This window comes from Onychostoma macrolepis, chromosome 05 (genome assembly GCF_012432095.1).
Source record: "Onychostoma macrolepis isolate SWU-2019 chromosome 05, ASM1243209v1, whole genome shotgun sequence".
Taxonomy (NCBI): Eukaryota; Metazoa; Chordata; class Actinopteri; order Cypriniformes; family Cyprinidae; genus Onychostoma; species Onychostoma macrolepis.
In genome coordinates this window covers 717,849-736,956 of record NC_081159.1, presented here as the reverse complement: position 1 = coordinate 736,956, position 19,108 = coordinate 717,849, and the positions used below count along the sequence as shown (strand labels likewise).

General features: G+C 36.9%; 2 protein-coding genes across 13 annotated transcripts in view; one reads left to right on the top strand and one right to left on the bottom strand.

Moving 5' to 3' along the window:
- dqx1 (DEAQ box RNA-dependent ATPase 1) overlaps nt 1–10,089 on the bottom strand; it is a 22,789-nt gene extending 12,700 nt beyond the window's left edge. For 5 of the 10 annotated variants that reach the window (XR_009271314.1, XR_009271315.1, XM_058775629.1 and 2 more), the window contains exons 1-4: nt 5,914–6,194; nt 3,673–4,026; nt 580–773; nt 122–503 (exon numbers count right to left, since the gene is read on the bottom strand). Coding sequence is in view for 8 of the 10 variants with exons in the window: in XM_058775629.1 (XP_058631612.1) it covers nt 122–503; nt 580–773; nt 3,673–3,969 (873 nt within the window). In the remaining 2 variants the exon portion in view is untranslated. Of the gene's footprint in view, nt 1–121; nt 504–579; nt 774–3,672; nt 4,027–5,913; nt 6,272–8,030; nt 8,162–9,721; nt 9,805–9,975 lie in introns of those variants that run through there. The other 5 variants (XM_058775630.1, XM_058775631.1, XM_058775633.1 and 2 more) reach the window with 5 other exon arrangements.
- Nucleotides 9,996–19,108, top strand: oxt (oxytocin). Of its 3 annotated transcripts, none has more exons than XM_058775637.1 (4): nt 9,996–10,135; nt 15,519–15,643; nt 15,709–15,910; nt 17,023–19,108. In XM_058775637.1, the coding sequence occupies exons 2-4, from the start codon at nt 15,521–15,523 to the stop codon at nt 17,160–17,162; spliced, it is 465 nt and encodes a 154-aa protein (XP_058631620.1). In that variant the 5' UTR covers nt 9,996–10,135; nt 15,519–15,520; the 3' UTR covers nt 17,163–19,108. The 3 variants fall into 3 exon arrangements, with proteins under 3 accessions (XP_058631620.1, XP_058631622.1, XP_058631621.1); XM_058775639.1 differs by lacking the exon at nt 9,996–10,135 and adding an exon at nt 14,003–15,444; XM_058775638.1 differs by lacking the exon at nt 9,996–10,135 and having other exon boundaries at nt 14,004–15,643.

The following is a 19,108-nucleotide window of genomic DNA, read 5'->3' as shown; positions in this document are numbered from 1 at the left end:
TAACCTGAGGGTGAGTACATTCATTGTTGAAGTGTGTGAACGATCCTCAGCAGATAAAGGATCAGATCCTCTTACTGACTCAAAGCGCTTCAGCGTCGGCGTGACTCGTAGAGACTCATACCTGCACACTGGGGAGGAACACCAGTATGTCTCCTTCCTCTCCCCTGCGGTGCAGATCCAGGATCATGTGACAGGAAGCTGTGGCCAGGTCGCGTCCTGCGTGCGGCTCTCGGTACAGTATTTCGGAGGAGTTGTTTAGCGAGGGAACGCTGAGGTGAGGAACGCTCTCTCCCAGGAAGCTGGCGAAGGTGTGTGCGACGGCAGGCTCGGTGAGCAGCACCACCCTGAGCTCGGAGCGCTGGCGGCACACATCACGCAGCAGCCCCAGCAGCGCATCCGTGGCCACCGTGCGCTCCTGAGCCTCGTCGATGACCAGAACCCCATACTGCCGCAGCAGAGGGTCCGACATCATCTCCTCCAGCAGGAGAGAGTCTGTGACAAACCTGCAGAGAGCAAACGTTACTATGGCGTTAAAGCGACGCAGAGCAGTGGCGGAGAGCGGCGAGCAACATCTCGTACCGCAGTATAGTGTCCGGCGTGCAGCCGTCCTCGTGAGGGACCCTGTAGCCCACCTCCAGCCCCAGACTCAAGTCCATCTCATCGGCCACTCTGAGCGCCAGACCGCAGGCCGCCGCCGCATACGGCTGACAGCAGCACACCAGACCCTGAGAGAACTCGTGAGACAGAGCGAACTCCACACACCACTGAGGAACCTGCACTCCAGTCACAACAGAGCAGAGCAGAGACACGTCAGAGAGCGGGAAAGAGCAGAGCAGAATAGAATAGAATAGAATAGAATAGAATAGAATAGAATAGAATAGAATGGAATAGAATAGAATAGAATAGAATAGAACCAAACAGAACAGAACAGAATAAAATAGGACAATGCAGAATAGAATAGAATAGAACAGAACAGGACAAGCAGAACAGAATAGAAAAGAATAGAACAGAATAGAATAGAAATGTAGCCGAATAGAATAGAATGTAGCAGAATAGAACAGAACAGAATATAATGTAGCAGAATAGAACAGAATGTAGCAGAATCGAACAGAACAGAATAGAGCAAAGCAGAATAGAATAGAATGTAGCAGTATAGAATAGAGTAGAATAGAATGGATTAAGACAAAGCAGAATTGAATAGAAAATAATAGTATAAAATAGAATATGACAAAACAGAACAGAATAGAACAGAGTAGAATAGAATAGAATGTAGATGCAGATCAATTAAGACTGCATGACTCAAGAGTGCAAGAAATGAGTGATTAATGAGGAAGAATAAAACAGAATACAATGCAATGGAATGGAACATAATAGAATAGAAAATAATAAAAATATAATAAGACCAGAGGACAATAGAATAGAATAGAATAGAATAGAATAGAATAGAATAGAATAGAATAGAATAGAATAGAATAGAATAACACAACTGAACTGAACTGAATACAATAGAACATAACGGAATGAAATAGTATGTAGATGACACACAACTTTATCTTTCACTTGCACCAGATGCCCATAATTAAATTTCCACACTACTTGACTGCATAGAGAGCATAACATTGTGGATATCCCAGAACTATTTACAGCTAAACAAAGATACTTGTTATCAGTAATGATGTGCGGAGAGGATCTATTGCTTCACATCTTGACTCTCTATCACTAAAAACCAGTAATCAGGCTAAGAACTTAGGAATTATATTTGATAGTGACCTCAGTTTTAAAAAACATATTAGCATTGTTACTAAAACAGCATATTATCACCTCAGAAATATTTCCAAAGTACGTGACATGCTCTCCCCTTCTGACAGTGAGAAACTTGCATTTGTTACGTCTAGATTTGACTACTGCTACAGTGTTTTTGCTGAGTTACCAAAGAGCTCTATTAAACACTTACAAAGAGTTCAGAATGCAGCTGCTTACTTACTTAATAGAATAAACTAAAAAAGGATTGGAATTAAATAACAGAACAGAATAAAAGAGAATGGAACAGAATAGAACAGAATAGAATAGAATAGAATAGAATAGAAAAAGAATTGAAAGACATTCAACAAACCAGAATAGAATACAACATAACAGAATAGAATAGCATATAATGAAATAGAATTAAGTATAATAGAATAGAACTGAATAGAACGGAATAAAATGGAATAGAACCAATTTTTTTTTTAAAGTGCACATAAAAGAATGTAATATAATAGAACAGAATAAAATTGAATAGAATGGAATGGGACAAGACAGAACGGAAAGGAATGGAACAGCTTTGAACAGAATAGAACTTCAAGGAATTGAACATGCAGCCTTCTGGTTTCAAGCCCTGATCCTAAAGGAATGTTTTGGGTATAATACTGTACATGTTAAGCTCTTCTGACAGCATCTGTGACATACTGTCCATCACCACAGAAGATCATACGAGTCACGCTGACAGTAAACAATCACACTGGATTCCTGCGGGTCAACCGTACTGGAGCGTTTATTAGCAGAAGCATGCTTATGCCTGTATTTGTGTCAAATAGCTTGATAATTTAAAAAAAGCTTTATTTTATTAAGTTTATCTTTCTGAAAGAAGTCTCTTCTGCTCACCAAGGCTGCATTTATTTAACCACAAACACAGTAAAAACAGAAATATTGTGAATTATTATTAAATTTCAAAACAAACAAGAAGGTAGCTAGCTGCACACTGAATCCACTACAGACTAAAAAAAGTCTTATTTTATAAATTGCATTTATTACAATTTAAAATAACGTTTCTATTGTAATTCTACGTAATTTATTTCTGCAATGCAAATGTGAATTTTTAGCAGCCATTAATCATGTCTTCAGTGTCACATGATCATTCATGTTTATTACGTAGTAACTGTGTTATAAAAGCAATAAAACAGTCACTGCTCTGTGTGTTGTGCCTGACAGCAACCTTTAGCCGTGACCACAGGCTTCAAGTGCTTTATTGCTAAATAGTGTCACTTTCTTTGCTTTTACAGACAGAGGGACGAGTTATTTTTCAGTGGTGATCAACAGCATGAGACAGATGCCGTCTTTTCATTGACTAATTGTTGGTTCATTAACAGTTACCCTAGACAGGTGTATCTTTATCAATAGTGTAATTTGAGAATAATAACTTTATTAATGTAACGTTGAAGTAAAACACTGCAACTATCATACTTAGAGGTCGTTGCAAATGCATGTTGAACTTCAAGGGACAGTTCACCCAAAAATGAATATTCTGTCATCATTTATTCACCCTCATGTAGCTCCAAACCTGTTTGAGTTTCTTTCTTCTGTTGAACACAAGAAAATATATTTTGAAGAATGTCAGCAACCAAACATTTGCTGGTCTCCATTTCACTTCCATGGTATTTTTATTTTTTTTCTATACTATGAAAGTCAATGGCAACTGTTTGTTTGCAAACATTTTTCAAAATATCTTCTTTTGTGTTCAACAGAAGAAAGAAACTCATGTTGGTGGTAGGCTAAATGATGAGTAAATGATGACAGAATATTCATTTTTTGTGAGAACTAGTTACACTTCTGAGAAACTGAACACGCTGAGACACCTGGGAACTATCAACAGATCAGGAGCAGGAAGCAGTGAGTGTTTGTGATGTACATAAGGACCTGCGTGCTCTTCCCCGCTCCTCCGTCTGCGCTCAGGACGATCATGCTGTGCGACTCCATGTGCTCCAGCAGACTGAGCTTCAGACTCCACACGGGCAGCTGCTTCCGCTCCTCCAGAAGGTTGTAGTAGCGCGAGGAAAACGGCAGCCCATCGTAGGGGTTCACCTCCAGATCGGCCAGATCCTCGTCTGCTCTCTCGCCGTCCTCCTCCAGGTCTCCAGATAGAAGAGACGATATGGAGAGATTGTCCAGGCCTGAGAGTGCAGGAGAAGGTTTGGGGACGGCTGTGGAGGACATGCTGAATGCGGACGGGCCGCTGACGGAGCCCTGAGGAACACCGCAAATGAAAACTACCTGCACAGAAGAAATCATCCAACCAAATATTTAGGATTTGAAGGGACTTAAATAGAATAATATTAAAAACAGTCTAACGTATAAAACAGATCATTCATATTAATAATAATTTACAACTATTCATTAATGACATACAGCTGGGTAAAACAGTAAGCTCTTTATATCCAACATTATTTGAGACCAACTTTTTCCTCACAAATGAGTTTTTTTTCTTCTCACAATTCAGAGTTTATATCACACAATTATATCACAGAGGTTTTTGCCACAATTCAGTCTTTTCTCGCAATTCTGAGTTTACTTTCTTAATTCTGAGTTTATTTTTCACAATTCAGGGTTTTTTGTTGCAATTCAGGGTTTATATCTCACAATTCTGAGTTTTTTTTCTCATAATTCTGAGTTTGTCACAATTCAGTCTTTTCTTGCTATTCTCAGTTTATATCTAAACAATAAAAGTTTTTTCTTGCAATTTCTCTCACACAATTCAGAGTTTTTTTCCATGCAATTTCAAGTTTAGGCCTATATCTTCCATGCCATTTCTGTAAGACTAAGGAACAGCTGAACTAGAACAGCTCGCAGTAATTCTACACGTCAGGAATCCAGCACATGTCCTCCAGCAAATGCACTGCAACACACCGCCTTCACTGCATTGTGTAAAGGACACTACAATGCACAACACTATCCTGTTGCCCTCAGAGTATTGCGTAAATGAGTCACTATCACAGTCTTCACAATATCATAACCGCCACTTACTCAATATGCAAGCGTCTCCTGGGTCAGGATAGTCAGGCGGTGTCTGATAACACGCAGTGGACTGATAAATTAAATTAAATAATGTTAAAATACTACAACACAAGATACAGGTGAACACAGGCAACGAAAGGGACTTGCCAGCATTACCTGTGATGTTTAAACAAGGCACTGATGCATTTGGTTACACTAACACATGTGTTTGGGAGGGACTGATCAGATGACACACCGCAAACAAAACACCTGCAGCACTGCTTCCATTCATTTTTATATTTTCTCTTTTCATTTTAATTGTAGTTTAATTTTTTTTATTTTTGGTGGAGTTTTTATTTGACATGTTTATTAGTTTTTTATATATCTATATAGCTTTTATTCATTTTTTTTTTTAAAGTTATAGTTATTTTTTATTATTAGTTATTTTAGTGCATCAAACAAAATGAGAAATGCCGCTTTGGTAACTAGCTGAAATAAAGTTTAAAAATAATAAACAGGTTTAATAAATAAATTTGGTTTGTTTTTTATATTCACTTATTTTAATATTAATTTTATTTTAGTTTATTTTCTTTCAAGTAACCAAAAAATGTTTATGAATACATTTAGTTAACCCTGAAATGCATCTATGGAGCAGCTGTGCTCTCAGTCTCTATTGTGCCAAAATATGGCTGATGTGTGTTCATAAAATTATGAATATTTTGTAAATAAGTGCATGTGTAGTAGGCTAGGAGAATATGAGTGCAGTGTATGTCAGTGATATTGAGGTCAGATTAAAGCTCAAGAACACAAACAACAGAGCAAAGCATGCTAAATCATCACTAATCCCAAACATATCAGTACTTTATAATATTTACACAAACATCAACACATGATCTTATTTGCATTTATTAAATACGAAAGCACTAGCAGGCGGATGCATGTTTTTGATTCGTAAACAACCAAAATAATCACTGTGATATAACACTAGTATTAATTTATGAAATAGTATAGTGTGATTATTTTAATGAAATGATGTAATGTTTTGTGTGCGGACGCGTTTCCTTTAAATCTGCATAATGACCGAGTATCAGCTGACTGTCAGAGATCAGACAACAACACGCAGAATAAAGACAAAAACACCGAGAACGACAGGAAAACGACATTTACCTGAAGCACATTTTCACCTCGCAAGCCAGCTGATGTAAACGAGAGAAATAACGCGCAGAGTCACGGAGTTAATATACATCCATCGACTCTCGCGATGTCACGAAATATAATCCTTCGGAGAATAATGAGTCTGAAAGCGAACTGCTTTAAAATCGATCCGAAGCCGCTTTAGTGCGATATTCTGAGCTCGTTCGTGAGTGTTGACGGTATTTCGTCGCCAGAAAGCGAAACTCCGCCGCCATGATGAAACTCACCTCGCGGCCGCGTCTCAAACCCGCGCCGCGCCCTACACGGACAGCACGAGAGCCCTGCGCGCGCGGCCCATGCGGTGCACCGGGCAGGAGACTCGGCCGCGCGCACAGAGCAGGTGGAGCTGAAACCTGAAGCAGGGTGGAGACCGACAAACACTAAGTAAATGAATGTGAAATAATGCAACATACTAACAATGTTTGATTATGAATTAAGAGCAGCGTTGGGAAGGTTACTTTGTAACAGGTTACAGATTACAATTTACTCTATTTAAAATGTAAGGGTTAGGGTTAGGGTTTTTTTTTTTTTTTTTAAATTATTTTGAAAAAGGGCTTCTCGGACAAATAGCAATGATATTGTGGTCAATAAAACAAAATGCATTTGAATTCTAATTAACATGACAATTTGTACAAAACAGTAACTAATCGCTCAAAACTCGGAAAATTCCTGTTTATTTTTACATATCTGTCGATCTGAGGCGTTGATATTCCAGTCTGTTCAGACAAAGCTAGTGTGTCGATTTAATTAAAAATTCACATGTTATATATTTTAGAATATTACATAATTCATCAATGCCCATTAGTCATGTAGCTATAATACACCAACCAATCATGATCTCGCACAAGAAGTTCACATTTCTTTGGATAATATGTGAAGTGGAGCGGTTATTTTCCGTTCTTATTCATAAATCGGTTGAAAATGACATGGACAGAGGAGCTTATTTGTGGAGGGATCGCAATATTCAGTATTCAATTCACTTATATTTATGTATGATATACACCGTTTACTATTTGATGAAACTATCATAGTTATTTAAGCCCAAGTGCCACCTACAGGCCTGTTATGTGAAGTGCAGGCTGGCGAAACGGTGACGTGAAAGGACTTTTATTATATTACCATTTTTGGTAATTATGCAGCATTATGAAAGTGTCTTATGCTCATTAAGCCTGCATTTATTTGATCAAAAATACAAAAACCTGTAGCCTAATATTGTGAATTATTATTTCAATTTAAAATGATGATTTTCTATTTTAATATACTATTTTAATAAAATATAATTTATTTCTGTGATTCAAAGCTGAATTTTCAGCATCATTACTCCAGTCTTCAATGCATGGTCCTTCAGAAATCATTCTAATATGCTGATTTATTATCAGTGTTGGAAACAGTTACTTAATTTTTATTTTTAAAATTGATTTATTTATTGGAATCTGTGATACTTGTTTGGGGTTCATTGATAAATAAAAGTTAAAAGAATAGCATTTATTAACAACAGAGCAAATCATCACTAATCCCAAACATATCAGTACTTTATAATATTTACACAAACATCAACACATGATCTTATTTGCATTTATTAAATACGAAAGCACTAGCAGGCGGATGCATGTTTTTGATTCGTAAACAACCAAAATAATCACTGTGATATAACACTAGTATTAATTTATGAAATAGTATAGTGTGATTATTTTAATGAAATGATGTAATGTTTTGTGTGCGGACGCGTTTCCTTTAAATCTGCATAATGACCGAGTATCAGCTGACTGTCAGAGATCAGACAACAACACGCAGAATAAAGACAAAACACCGAGAACGACAGGAAAACGACATTTACCTGAAGCACATTTTCACCTCGCAAGCCAGCTGATGTAAACGAGAGAAATAACGCGCAGAGTCACGGGTTAATATACATCCATCGACTCTCGCGATGACACGAAATATAATCCTTCGGAGAATAATGAGTCTGAAAGCGAACTGCTTTAAAATCGATCCGAAGCCGCTTTAGTGCGATATTCTGAGCTCGTTCGTGAGTGTTGACGGTATTTCGTCGCCAGAAAGCGAAACTCCGCCGCCATGATGAAACTCACCTCGCGGCCGCGTCTCAAACCCGCGCCGCGCCCTACACGGACAGCACGAGAGCCCTGCGCGCGCGGCCCATGCGGTGCACCGGGCAGGAGACTCGGCCGCGCGCGCACAGAGCAGGTGGAGCTGAAACCTGAAGCAGGGTGGAGACCGACAAACACTAAGTAAATGAATGTGAAATAATGCAACATACTAACAATGTTTGATTATGAATTAAGAGCAGCGTTGGGAAGGTTACTTTGTAACAGGTTACAGATTACAATTTACTCTATTTAAAATGTAAGGGTTAGGGTTAGGGTTTTTTTTCAAAAATTATTTTGAAAAAGGGCTTCTCGGACAAATAGCAATGATATTGTGGTCAATAAAACAAAATGCATTTGAATTCTAATTAACATGACAATTTGTACAAAACTTCACATGTTATATATTTTAGAATATTACATAATTCATCAATGCCCATTAGTCATGTAGCTATAATACACCAACCAATCATGATCTCGCACAAGAAGTTCACATTTCTTTGGATAATATGTGAAGTGGAGCGGTTATTTTCCGCTTCTTATTCATAAATCGGTTGAAATGACATGGACAGAGGAGCTTAGTGGAGGGATCGCAATATTCAGTATTCAATTCACTTATATTTATGTATGATATACACCTTTACTATTTGATGAAACTATCATAGTTATTTAAGCCCAAGTGCCACCTACAGGCCTGACGTGAAAGGACTTTATTATATTACCATTTTTGGTAATTATGCAGCATTATGAAAGTGTCTTATGCTCATCAAGCCTGCATTTATTTAGCCTAATATTGTGAATTATTATTACAATTTAAAATGATGATTTTCTATTTTAATATACTATTTTAATAAAATATAATTTATTTCTGTGATTCAAAGCTGAATTTTCAGCATCATTACTCCAGTCTTCAATGCATGGTCCTTCAGAAATCATTCTAATATGCTGATTTATTATCAGTGTTGGAAACAGTTGCTACTTAATTTTTATTTTTAAAATTGATTTATTTATTGGAATCTGTGATACTTGTTTGGGGTTCATTGATAAATAAAAGTTAAAAGAATAGCATTTATTCAAAATAGAGATGTTTTCTAACAATATCAAACTTTACTATCACCGTTTCTATCAATTTAACAAGTCGTTGCTGAATAAAAACTAATTTCTTAAAAAAAAAAAAAATATATATATATATATATATATATATATATATATATATATATATATATGTAAGGATAATCACCGGCTAGCTGTCAATCAGAATATATATATATATATATAAATATTGACCTCAAGCTTTTGAGCAGTAGTGTAGGCTGTGTTGTTACAAAAGTTACGTTTTAAATAAATGCTGTTCTTATTTAACTTTTATTCATCAAAGAATCCTGAAAAAGTATCACAGGTTAATAAATCAGCATTGCATAAAATGCATTAAGTAAATAAAGTAAATAAAGTATATTAAAATTTTCAACAAATAAATGCAGGCTTGATAACTATTAGTGACTTCTTGCAAAAATATAAAATAGCAATGTATCCAATCTATAATTTAATTTTTTTCCCTCATATTGCCCCTTTTTAAATCTGCATAATGACCGAGTATCAGCTGACTGTCAGAGATCAGACAACAACACGCAGAATAAAGACAAAAACACCGAGAACGACAGGAAAACGACATTTACCTGAAGCACATTTTCACCTCGCAAGCCAGCTGATGTAAACGAGAGAAATAACGCGCAGAGTCACGGAGTTAATACACATCCATCGACTCTCGCGATGTCACGAAATATAATCCTTCGGAGAATAATGAGTCTGAAAGCGAACTGCTTTAAAATCGATCCGAAGCCGCTTTAGTGCGATATTCTGAGCTCGTTCGTGAGTGTTGACGGTATTTCGTCGCCAGAAAGCGAAACTCCGCCGCCATGATGAAACTCACCTCGCGGCCGCGTCTCAAACCCCGCGCCGCGCCCTACACGGACAGCACGAGAGCCCTGCGCGCGCGGCCCATGCGGTGCACCGGGCAGGAGACTCGGCCGCGCGCGCACAGAGCAGGTGGAGCTGAAACCTGAAGCAGGGTGGAGACCGACAAACACTAAGTAAATGAATGTGAAATAATGCAACATACTAACAATGTTTGATTATGAATTAAGAGCAGCGTTGGGAAGGTTACTTTGTAACAGGTTACAGATTACAATTTACTCTATTTAAAATGTAAGGGTTAGGGTTAGGGTTTTTTTTTTTTTCAAAAAATTATTTTGAAAAAGGGCTTCTCGGACAAATAGCAATGATATTGTGGTCAATAAAACAAAATGCATTTGAATTCTAATTAACATGACAATTTGTACAAAACAGTAACTAATCGCTCAAAAGTCGGAAAATTCCTGTTTATTTTTACATATCTGTCGATCTGAGGCGTTGATATTCCAGTCTGTTCAGACAAAGCTAGTCTGTCGATTTAATTAAAAATTCACATGTTATATATTTTAGAATATTACATAATTCATCAATGCCCATTAGTCATGTAGCTATAATACACCAACCAATCATGATCTCGCACAAGAAGTTCACATTTCTTTGGATAATATGTGAAGTGGAGCGGTTATTTTCCGTTCTTATTCATAAATCGGTTGAAAATGACATGGACAGAGGAGCTTATTTGTGGAGGGATCGCAATATTCAGTATTCAATTCACTTATATTTATGTATGATATACACCGTTTACTATTTGATGAAACTATCATAGTTATTTAAGCCCAAGTGCCACCTACAGGCCTGTTATGTGAAGTGCAGGCTGGCGAAACGGTGACGTGAAAGGACTTTTATTATATTACCATTTTTGGTAATTATGCAGCATTATGAAAGTGTCTTATGCTCATCAAGCCTGCATTTATTTGATCAAAAATACAAAAACCTGTAGCCTAATATTGTGAATTATTATTTCAATTTAAAATGATGATTTTCTATTTTAATATACTATTTTAATAAAATATAATTTATTTCTGTGATTCAAAGCTGAATTTTCAGCATCATTACTCCAGTCTTCAATGCATGGTCCTTCAGAAATCATTCTAATATGCTGATTTATTATCAATGTTGGAAACAGTTACTTAATTTTTATTTTTAAAATTGATTTATTTATTGGAATCTGTGATACTTGTTTGGGGTTCATTGATAAATAAAAAGTTAAAAAGAATAGCATTTATTAAAAATAGAGATGTTTTCTAACAATATCAAACTTTACTATCACCGTTTCTATCAATTTAACAAATCGTTGCTGAATAAAAACTAATTTCTTAAAAAAAAAATATATATATATATATATATACAGTGAGGAAAATAAGTATTTGAACACCCTGCCATTTTGCAAGTTCTCCCACTTAGAAATCATGGAGGGGTCTGAAATTGTCATCGTAGGTGTCCACTGTGAGAGACATAATCTAAAAAAAAATCCAGAAATCACAATGTATGATTTTTAACTATTTATTTGTATGATACAGCTGCAAATAAGTATTTGAACACCTGAGAAAATCAATGTTAATATTTGGTACAGTAGCCTTTGTTTGCAATTACAGAGGTCAAACGCTTTCCTGTAGTTTTTCACCAGGTTTGCACACACTGCAGGAGGGATTTTGGCCCACCTCCACACAGATCTTCTCTAGATCAGTCAGGTTTCTGGCCTGTCGCTGAGAAACACGGAGTTTGAGCTCCTCCAAAGATTCTCTATTGGGTTTAGGTCTGAGACTGGCTAGGCCACGCCAGAACCTTGATATGCTTCTTACAGAGCCACTCCTTGGTTATCCTGGCTGTGTGCTTCGGGTCATTGTCATGTTGGAAGACCCAGCCTCGACCCATCTTCAATGCTCTAACTGAGGGAAGGAGGTTGTTCCCCAAAATCTCGCAATACATGGCCCCGGTCATCCTCTCCTTAATACAGTGCAGTCGCCCTGTCCCATGTGCAGAAAAACACCCCCAAAGCATGACGCTACCACCCCCATGCTTCACAGTAGGGATGGTGTTCTTGGGATGGTACTCATCATTCTTCTTCCTCCAAACACGTTTAGTGGAATTATGACCAAAAAGTTCTATTTTGGTCTCATCTGACCACATGACTTTCTCCCATGACTTCTCTGGATCATCGGCAAACTTAAGTCGGGCTGGACATGTGCTGGTTTAAGCAGGGGAACCTTCCGTGCCATGCATGATTTCAAACCATGACGTCTTAGTGTATTACCAACAGTAACCTTGGAAACGGTGGTCCCAGCTCTTTTCAGGTCATTGACCAGCTCCTCCCGTGTAGTTCTGGGCTGATTTCTCACCTTTCTTAGGATCATTGAGACCCCACGAGGTGAGATCTTGCATGGAGCCCCAGTCCGAGGGAGATTGACAGTCATGTTTAGCTTCTTCCATTTTCTAATGATTGCTCCAACAGTGGACCTTTTTTCACCAAGCTGCTTGGCAATTTCCCCGTAGCCCTTTCCAGCCTTGTGGAGGTGTACAATTTTGTCTCTAGTGTCTTTGGACAGCTCTTTGGTCTTGGCCATGTTAGTAGTTGGATTCTTACTGATTGTATGGGGTGGACAGGTGTCTTTATGCAGCTAACGACCTCAAACAGGTGCATCTAATTTAGGATAATAAATGGAGTGGAGGTGGACATTTTAAAGGCAGACTAACAGGTCTTTGAGGGTCAGAATTCTAGCTGATAGACAGGTGTTCAAATACTTATTTGCAGCTGTATCATACAAATAAATAGTTAAAAAATCATACATTGTGATTTCTGGATTTTTTTTTTTAGATTATGTCTCTCACAGTGGACATGCACCTACGATGACAATTTCAGACCCCTCCATGATTTCTAAGTGGGAGAACTTGCAAAATAGCAGGGTGTTCAAATACTTATTTTCCTCACTGTATATGTAAGGGATAATCACCGGCTAGCTGTCAATCAGAATATATATATATATATATATATATATATATATATATATATATTGACCTCAAGCTTTTGAACGGTAGTGTAGGCTGTGTTGTTACAAAAGATACGTTTTAAATAAATGCTGTTCTTATTTAACTTTTTATTCATCAAAGAATCCTGAAAAAAGTATCACAGGTTAATAAATCAGCATTGCATAAAATGCATTAAGTAAATAAAGTAAATAAAGTATATTAAAATTTTCAACAAATAAATGCAGGCTTGATAACTATTAGTGACTTCTTGCAAAAATATAAAATAGCAATGTATCCAATCTATAATTTAATTTTTTTTTTTCCCTCATATTGCCCCTTTTTTACATTTGAGCCCCTGCCCCTGAGGAACTCTCGCACGTCCCTGGACGGGAAACACTGGCATCTAACAATGCCTTCGAAAAAACGTTAATCTTAAAAATAAAGCATATACATAAACCCAAATATGAAATAAAACAGTTGTCAAATATGCACGTAAATTCATGAAACTTTGGTGTCTCATATTTCTCATAAGCAGTCAATGCAATTTGGGAAAGAAATCATTCAAATCTGTGTGTGTGAAAATATTCAGATGTAACCCTGTTTGTAATCGTTAACATTTTCATAACTGTAATTTAATGACATTTTTTCTGATTACAATTAAATTTATTTTGTAATTAAATGACGTAATTCTGTTACATGTAACTAGTTACTCCCCAACACTGATTAAGAGTCATAAAGAAACAAAGGAAATCTAACAGCTGATTGCAACATAAAGAACATAAAAACTTATGAGTGCAAAAGGAAAATTAGTTGTGCATGACTACAACAGATTTATTTTTTGCTATGCTTCAATTAATTCATCCAGTTATTCAGATTATAAAATTTTGCTGCAAGAATTGACTTAAAAAAACACACATTGGTGCCTTTTCAATTTACAGTGACAAAATTACAGCTGTTTAACCCTGAAACAACAGTCAGTCAGTCAGTCAGTTATTTATTAATAAATCTAAATAGTACTTTTATATTAAAACTGTTTGTACTTATTTTAAAGAAATATGTTCAGCTGCTATATTTCCACCATTCGAATGAACCAGTAACTATGCAACTGGTTCAGTGTGGTAAAAGCTGCATGTGACTATCAATCAGCGGCTGCCTATGTTGACCCGGGGTAATAATTCTATAATTAGATTAAATCAAAGAGATATGTGACCTATTAAAGGCTAATCAGAGATGAATGAAAAAAAAGCAGGGAGGACGTGTTCACTGTGACAATTCTGTTATTAACGTGTGACTCTACAGGCTAATCACTTCAGCATTCATTATTCCCTTGAGTCAAGCAGCTCATTAGTCTGCCACGAGTTACATCTAAACACGTCATGCATTCAAGAACATGGCAGTTGATTTATTGTCTAATTTAGTATTTATTATCATTCGTCTGATATAATATATATGTTGCAGAACATATGACAGAATATGGTTGTCACAGGTTTAATATGCACAGAAGTCTCAACAATCATCAGTCACCTTGATGATATGGTTGTTTAGATGCCTGGTGACACAGTCAAGGGTGTTTTGCATGAATAGCAGAGGGCCCAGGACCGAGCCCTGGGGGACACCTGTGTCCGATATGAGACAGTATGAGCTTTGATGGTGGAATCTAATAACTGTTGACCAATTAGTCGACAAGTCAAAGACACAAAGCATATGTGTCTTGAAAAGGAGTGGTTTCATTCAACTAGAAAATGCAGCAAGACGAATAGTTTGGGGGTTAATCTGATCAATAGACTTTAACATTACACTTAATATAATTGGAACTCAGCAATGACCAGTGTTTTTGCACACTGTATGTTTAATGTTTTTAGGTTAAAAAGTGAGAAATAACTTTAATGTAGTCAAAAACCAACACCGTTAAAAATAAAAGTTCTTTATTGGCATCAATGGTTCCGTGAAGAAAATCCATGGAAACTTTCCACTCCACAAAAGGTTCTTTAGACTGGAAAAGGTTCCTCTTTAGATTATTAAAATGTTCTCCACAATAAGAAAACATGGTTCTTTTAAGAGCTGTTCACTGAAAGGTTGTTTGGGAACCCAAATGGTTCTTTTATGGCATCGCTGCGAAAACCCCAGTTTCAGAAACTTTATTTCTTAAGAGTGAAATCTCAGAAAGCTCTACAATGAATAGTCCTGTGTTAATTCACCTGTCTGATGTTATGCCACATCACGGGCCGTTAATGACGCACATCCCTGTTACTGGACAATGTAGTGACCAGTCCACTGACCTAATCAGGTCACATCATTATCATTTAGATGGCTAAGACTCCTTGATTGTAGCTAACAGGTAATAACGTGATAAAATCACGCAGCAAAGAGGTATAAAAAGAGTCTCCTCACAGCGTACAAATGAACATCGCTGCTTAAAAGCTGAATCGCTTCACTAGCTCTCAATTTCAGCCTCGGTAAAGTAAGTACAGCATCTTTATTAAGAGTACTGTCATATTTAGAGTCTGTTGTGTTATTTTTGTGTCTCTGGCACAGATATGTCTGGAAGTCTGCTCTCAGTGGTCGGTCTGCTGTGTCTGCTGTCCGTTTGCTCGGCCTGCTACATCTCTAACTGCCCCATCGGAGGCAAACGAGCCGTACAGGATTGGCCATCTCGACAGGTGCGTTTATTCACTTCCTGACCTTAAATTGAACAACTGAGCTTTAATTTCCTTGTCCTCTGCAGTGCATGGCATGTGGTCCAGGCGATCGTGGCCGGTGTTTTGGTCCCAGTATCTGCTGTGGTGAAGGTATCGGCTGCTTGGTTGGTTCTCCAGAAACACTCCGCTGTCTGGAGGAAGATTTTCTTCCTTCTCCATGTGAAGCGTCTGGAAAAGCGTGCGGTTATGAGGGACTCTGCGCTGCTCCCGGGGTCTGCTGTGACTCAGGTCAGCTTTACACATTTCATATCTGAAATAAAAGTAATTTTACTTGATGACTGTACTAAAGTATTATTTTGGGGGATTTGTATTTTACTCAAGTGCAATTTAAACTTGATTACTATATGTGACCCAGGACCACAAAACCAGTCATAAGGGTCAGTTTTTAATAATCTTTCCATTGATGTATGGTTTGTTAGGATCGGACAATATTTGTCTGAGATACAACTATTTGAAAATCTGGAATCTGAGGGAGCAAAAAAATCTAAATATTGAGAAAATCACCTTTAAAGTTGTTCAAATGAAGTTCTTAGCAATGCATATTACTAATCAACAATTAAGTTTTGATATATTTACGGTAGGAAATTCACAAAATATCTTTCTTAAGAGGTTCTGTGGTCAAGGGTCAAATATTATACTTGACTACTTTTCTGAGAAAAAAACAGTACTTTTTACCTCCTACCATTTTATTTAAACAAATGTTTGCAGGTTTTTGCATCTTAAGTACAAATATCAAATACATCAAATATGGTAAAAGAAAGTTCAAACATGCATGCTTGATGTGTTAGAACTGATGTTTGTTTGCACGTTCATCGTTGAAATTTCTATGATAATCAAATTTGAAGAAGCATATTGAGCTTTTTTGCAGTTTAATCGACTTTGCATTGAGAAGATGATTCAAAATGATTAAACAAGAATCTCTCTCTCTCTTTTTTTTTTTTTGCCGTTACATCTATATTTTTAATTCTTGAATACAAGTTAAAGATGTACTTTTTCACTTTCACTCAAGTTTTCACTCAGAATCTGCTTTCACTTAAGTATAATTTTTGAGATTAAATTTATATTTGTAATCATGGTTATTATCATTCTATGAAATCACAAAATGATTGTGATGGCACACTAAAAGGTGATAAAAAAGAAAACCTTTGGTTAACATTGGGTGGTGGGCAAAACATGAATAAATAAAACAAGATTTCACACGTTATCTTAATAATTCATGGGAAATTATTCAATGATTTACCTGGTAAGTTTACAAAAATAAATGTATTGAGAAAATGAATGGGATTTTCACTTCTATGTGTATTGACCTAACTGTAAGTGATGGTTTGTACGTAACTCAGAGGGCTGCAGTATGGATCAGTCGTGTGTGGATGGAGACGCTGACGGTCCAGCCGCCGCTTCATCTGCCAGCAGCCAAGATCTCCTGCTAAAGCTGCTGCACCTGTCAAACCACGCCCACCCCAACAGACTCCACCAATGAAACGCTCACAGAAGAGTGACATCACCTCAGGAGGAGCCGCCCACTGACCACAATGACTCATCACCTACTTTTTGTAAACCAAGTTTGTATAGCTGCTAGATATTTATATGGCTAATACATAGAAGCGGATATTAGTAGTGCTGTATTGATGATAGCTTGACTGTACATTTGTGCAGCTATTAAACTCTGAGAGAAATCCTCTGTTTAAGTGCATTTCATCACAGAGACAAATCTATTCATTTACACATTTTCTGCGTTTTGTCTCATCTGCTTCATTGCTCCGTTCTACTGCAAACTATTTGAGACCTTTACTCATGTATTTTCTCCATTTGGACGAACTCGCTTGTGCCCACAATGCTTCAAACTCACACCTGAGGTTCTGAATGCACACACACAACAAAAACACAGGAAAGCAGAAGTTAAGCTGCAACACGGCTGTCATCGTTTACACTCAATAATTCAAAACTGTTCACACTTGTTTCTAAATATTTAAATATACAAAATATAAGCCAGTTCAAACTGCGCAGATGGCATGGGTGCATCTGTCAATCTGAGAAGACGAGGCTGAGGAAGAGCAAGAACAGTCATTTCAAAAAGTTCAAAAGAAGAATGCAAAGAACTTTTCTTTTACACTTTTTTTATACACCGTATTTTGGTCATTTCAATGTATTCTTGTGTAGAACTGCAAGACTACCACGTTAGGGTGACATACACATGCTGTCTAATGTCTGATATACATACTGTATAATATATATATATATATATACACACACACACACGTTTGTGAATTGTGGGGACTTTCCATAGACTTCTATTACTTTTATACTTACCAAAACATATTTTCTATCCCCTAAACCTACCCCTTACAGAAAACCTGCTTACATTCTTACACTTTCAGATAAACATCATTTACTATTTTTAATCATTTTTCCCCTCGTGGGGATCGCAGGCTGGTCTCAACAATGTCAAATATTTCAGGGTTTACTATCCTTGTGGGAACATTTGGTCCTCTTTTTGTTGGCATATTCACCAAACGTAGGTGTGATTTCTTTTGAGTGTGTGTATAGCTTTCTTTTTTATTTGCAAAATGATTACTATATACAGTAAACATTCTTTTTTTGTAACTACATGCACTGGACACTGTCCTCCACTTTCTGGTGTGTCTAATGATCTGTAGTGTGTATATTATTGACTCTTTGTTTGATTTTGCCAGAAGAGTCAGGGCTTCTGTGAATTTAGTTTGAAGATTTGGATTTGTGTTTAAGGTTTTGAGAAAATGAGTGATGGTTTCAAAAAAATGTGTTTTAGCAATTTAGAAAAAACTGTAACTAGAGTTGAGGTCCAAAACTGAGTTTGCTAGGGGGTAATTACAGGTAAATGATAACAGAATGATAATAGAATTTTAATTATTGGGTGAACTTTCCCTTTTAATTTTGAGCACAGACCAGCCATGGGCATGTATACAAAGCTGGAAACATTTTTGCAAATATTTAAGTTAAATGACTGTCCTAACCACAACCCGTAAACACACAGGTCAGAGACAGACATGTCAACCGCATGACTTTATGGCCTGAACACTCGGGCAAGAGATCATAACCACCATAATCACCTTAATAACCAAAGTCCAAGTGTTCACTACGCTACAATAAAACCTTCTCAAGCTAAACAATCTTTCATCACACACACACACACACACACACACCTGACGGCTGCACTTGTAGAAAAACAAGCATTTCTAAGAAGAGATTCACAGTGTTGTTTATTCAGAGCAATTAAAGACACTGACAGACTTATAGGAAAAAGCATTATGGATATTCAAACCAAAGAGGTACATTTGATTTTGAGCCAAATGGATTTTAAAAGCAAATTCCAAAAGACAATAAAAGAAATATTTGAAGAGTTCAGATGCAGAAGCCTCTGAGTGCTATTTGAAATGTTCTTCTAAA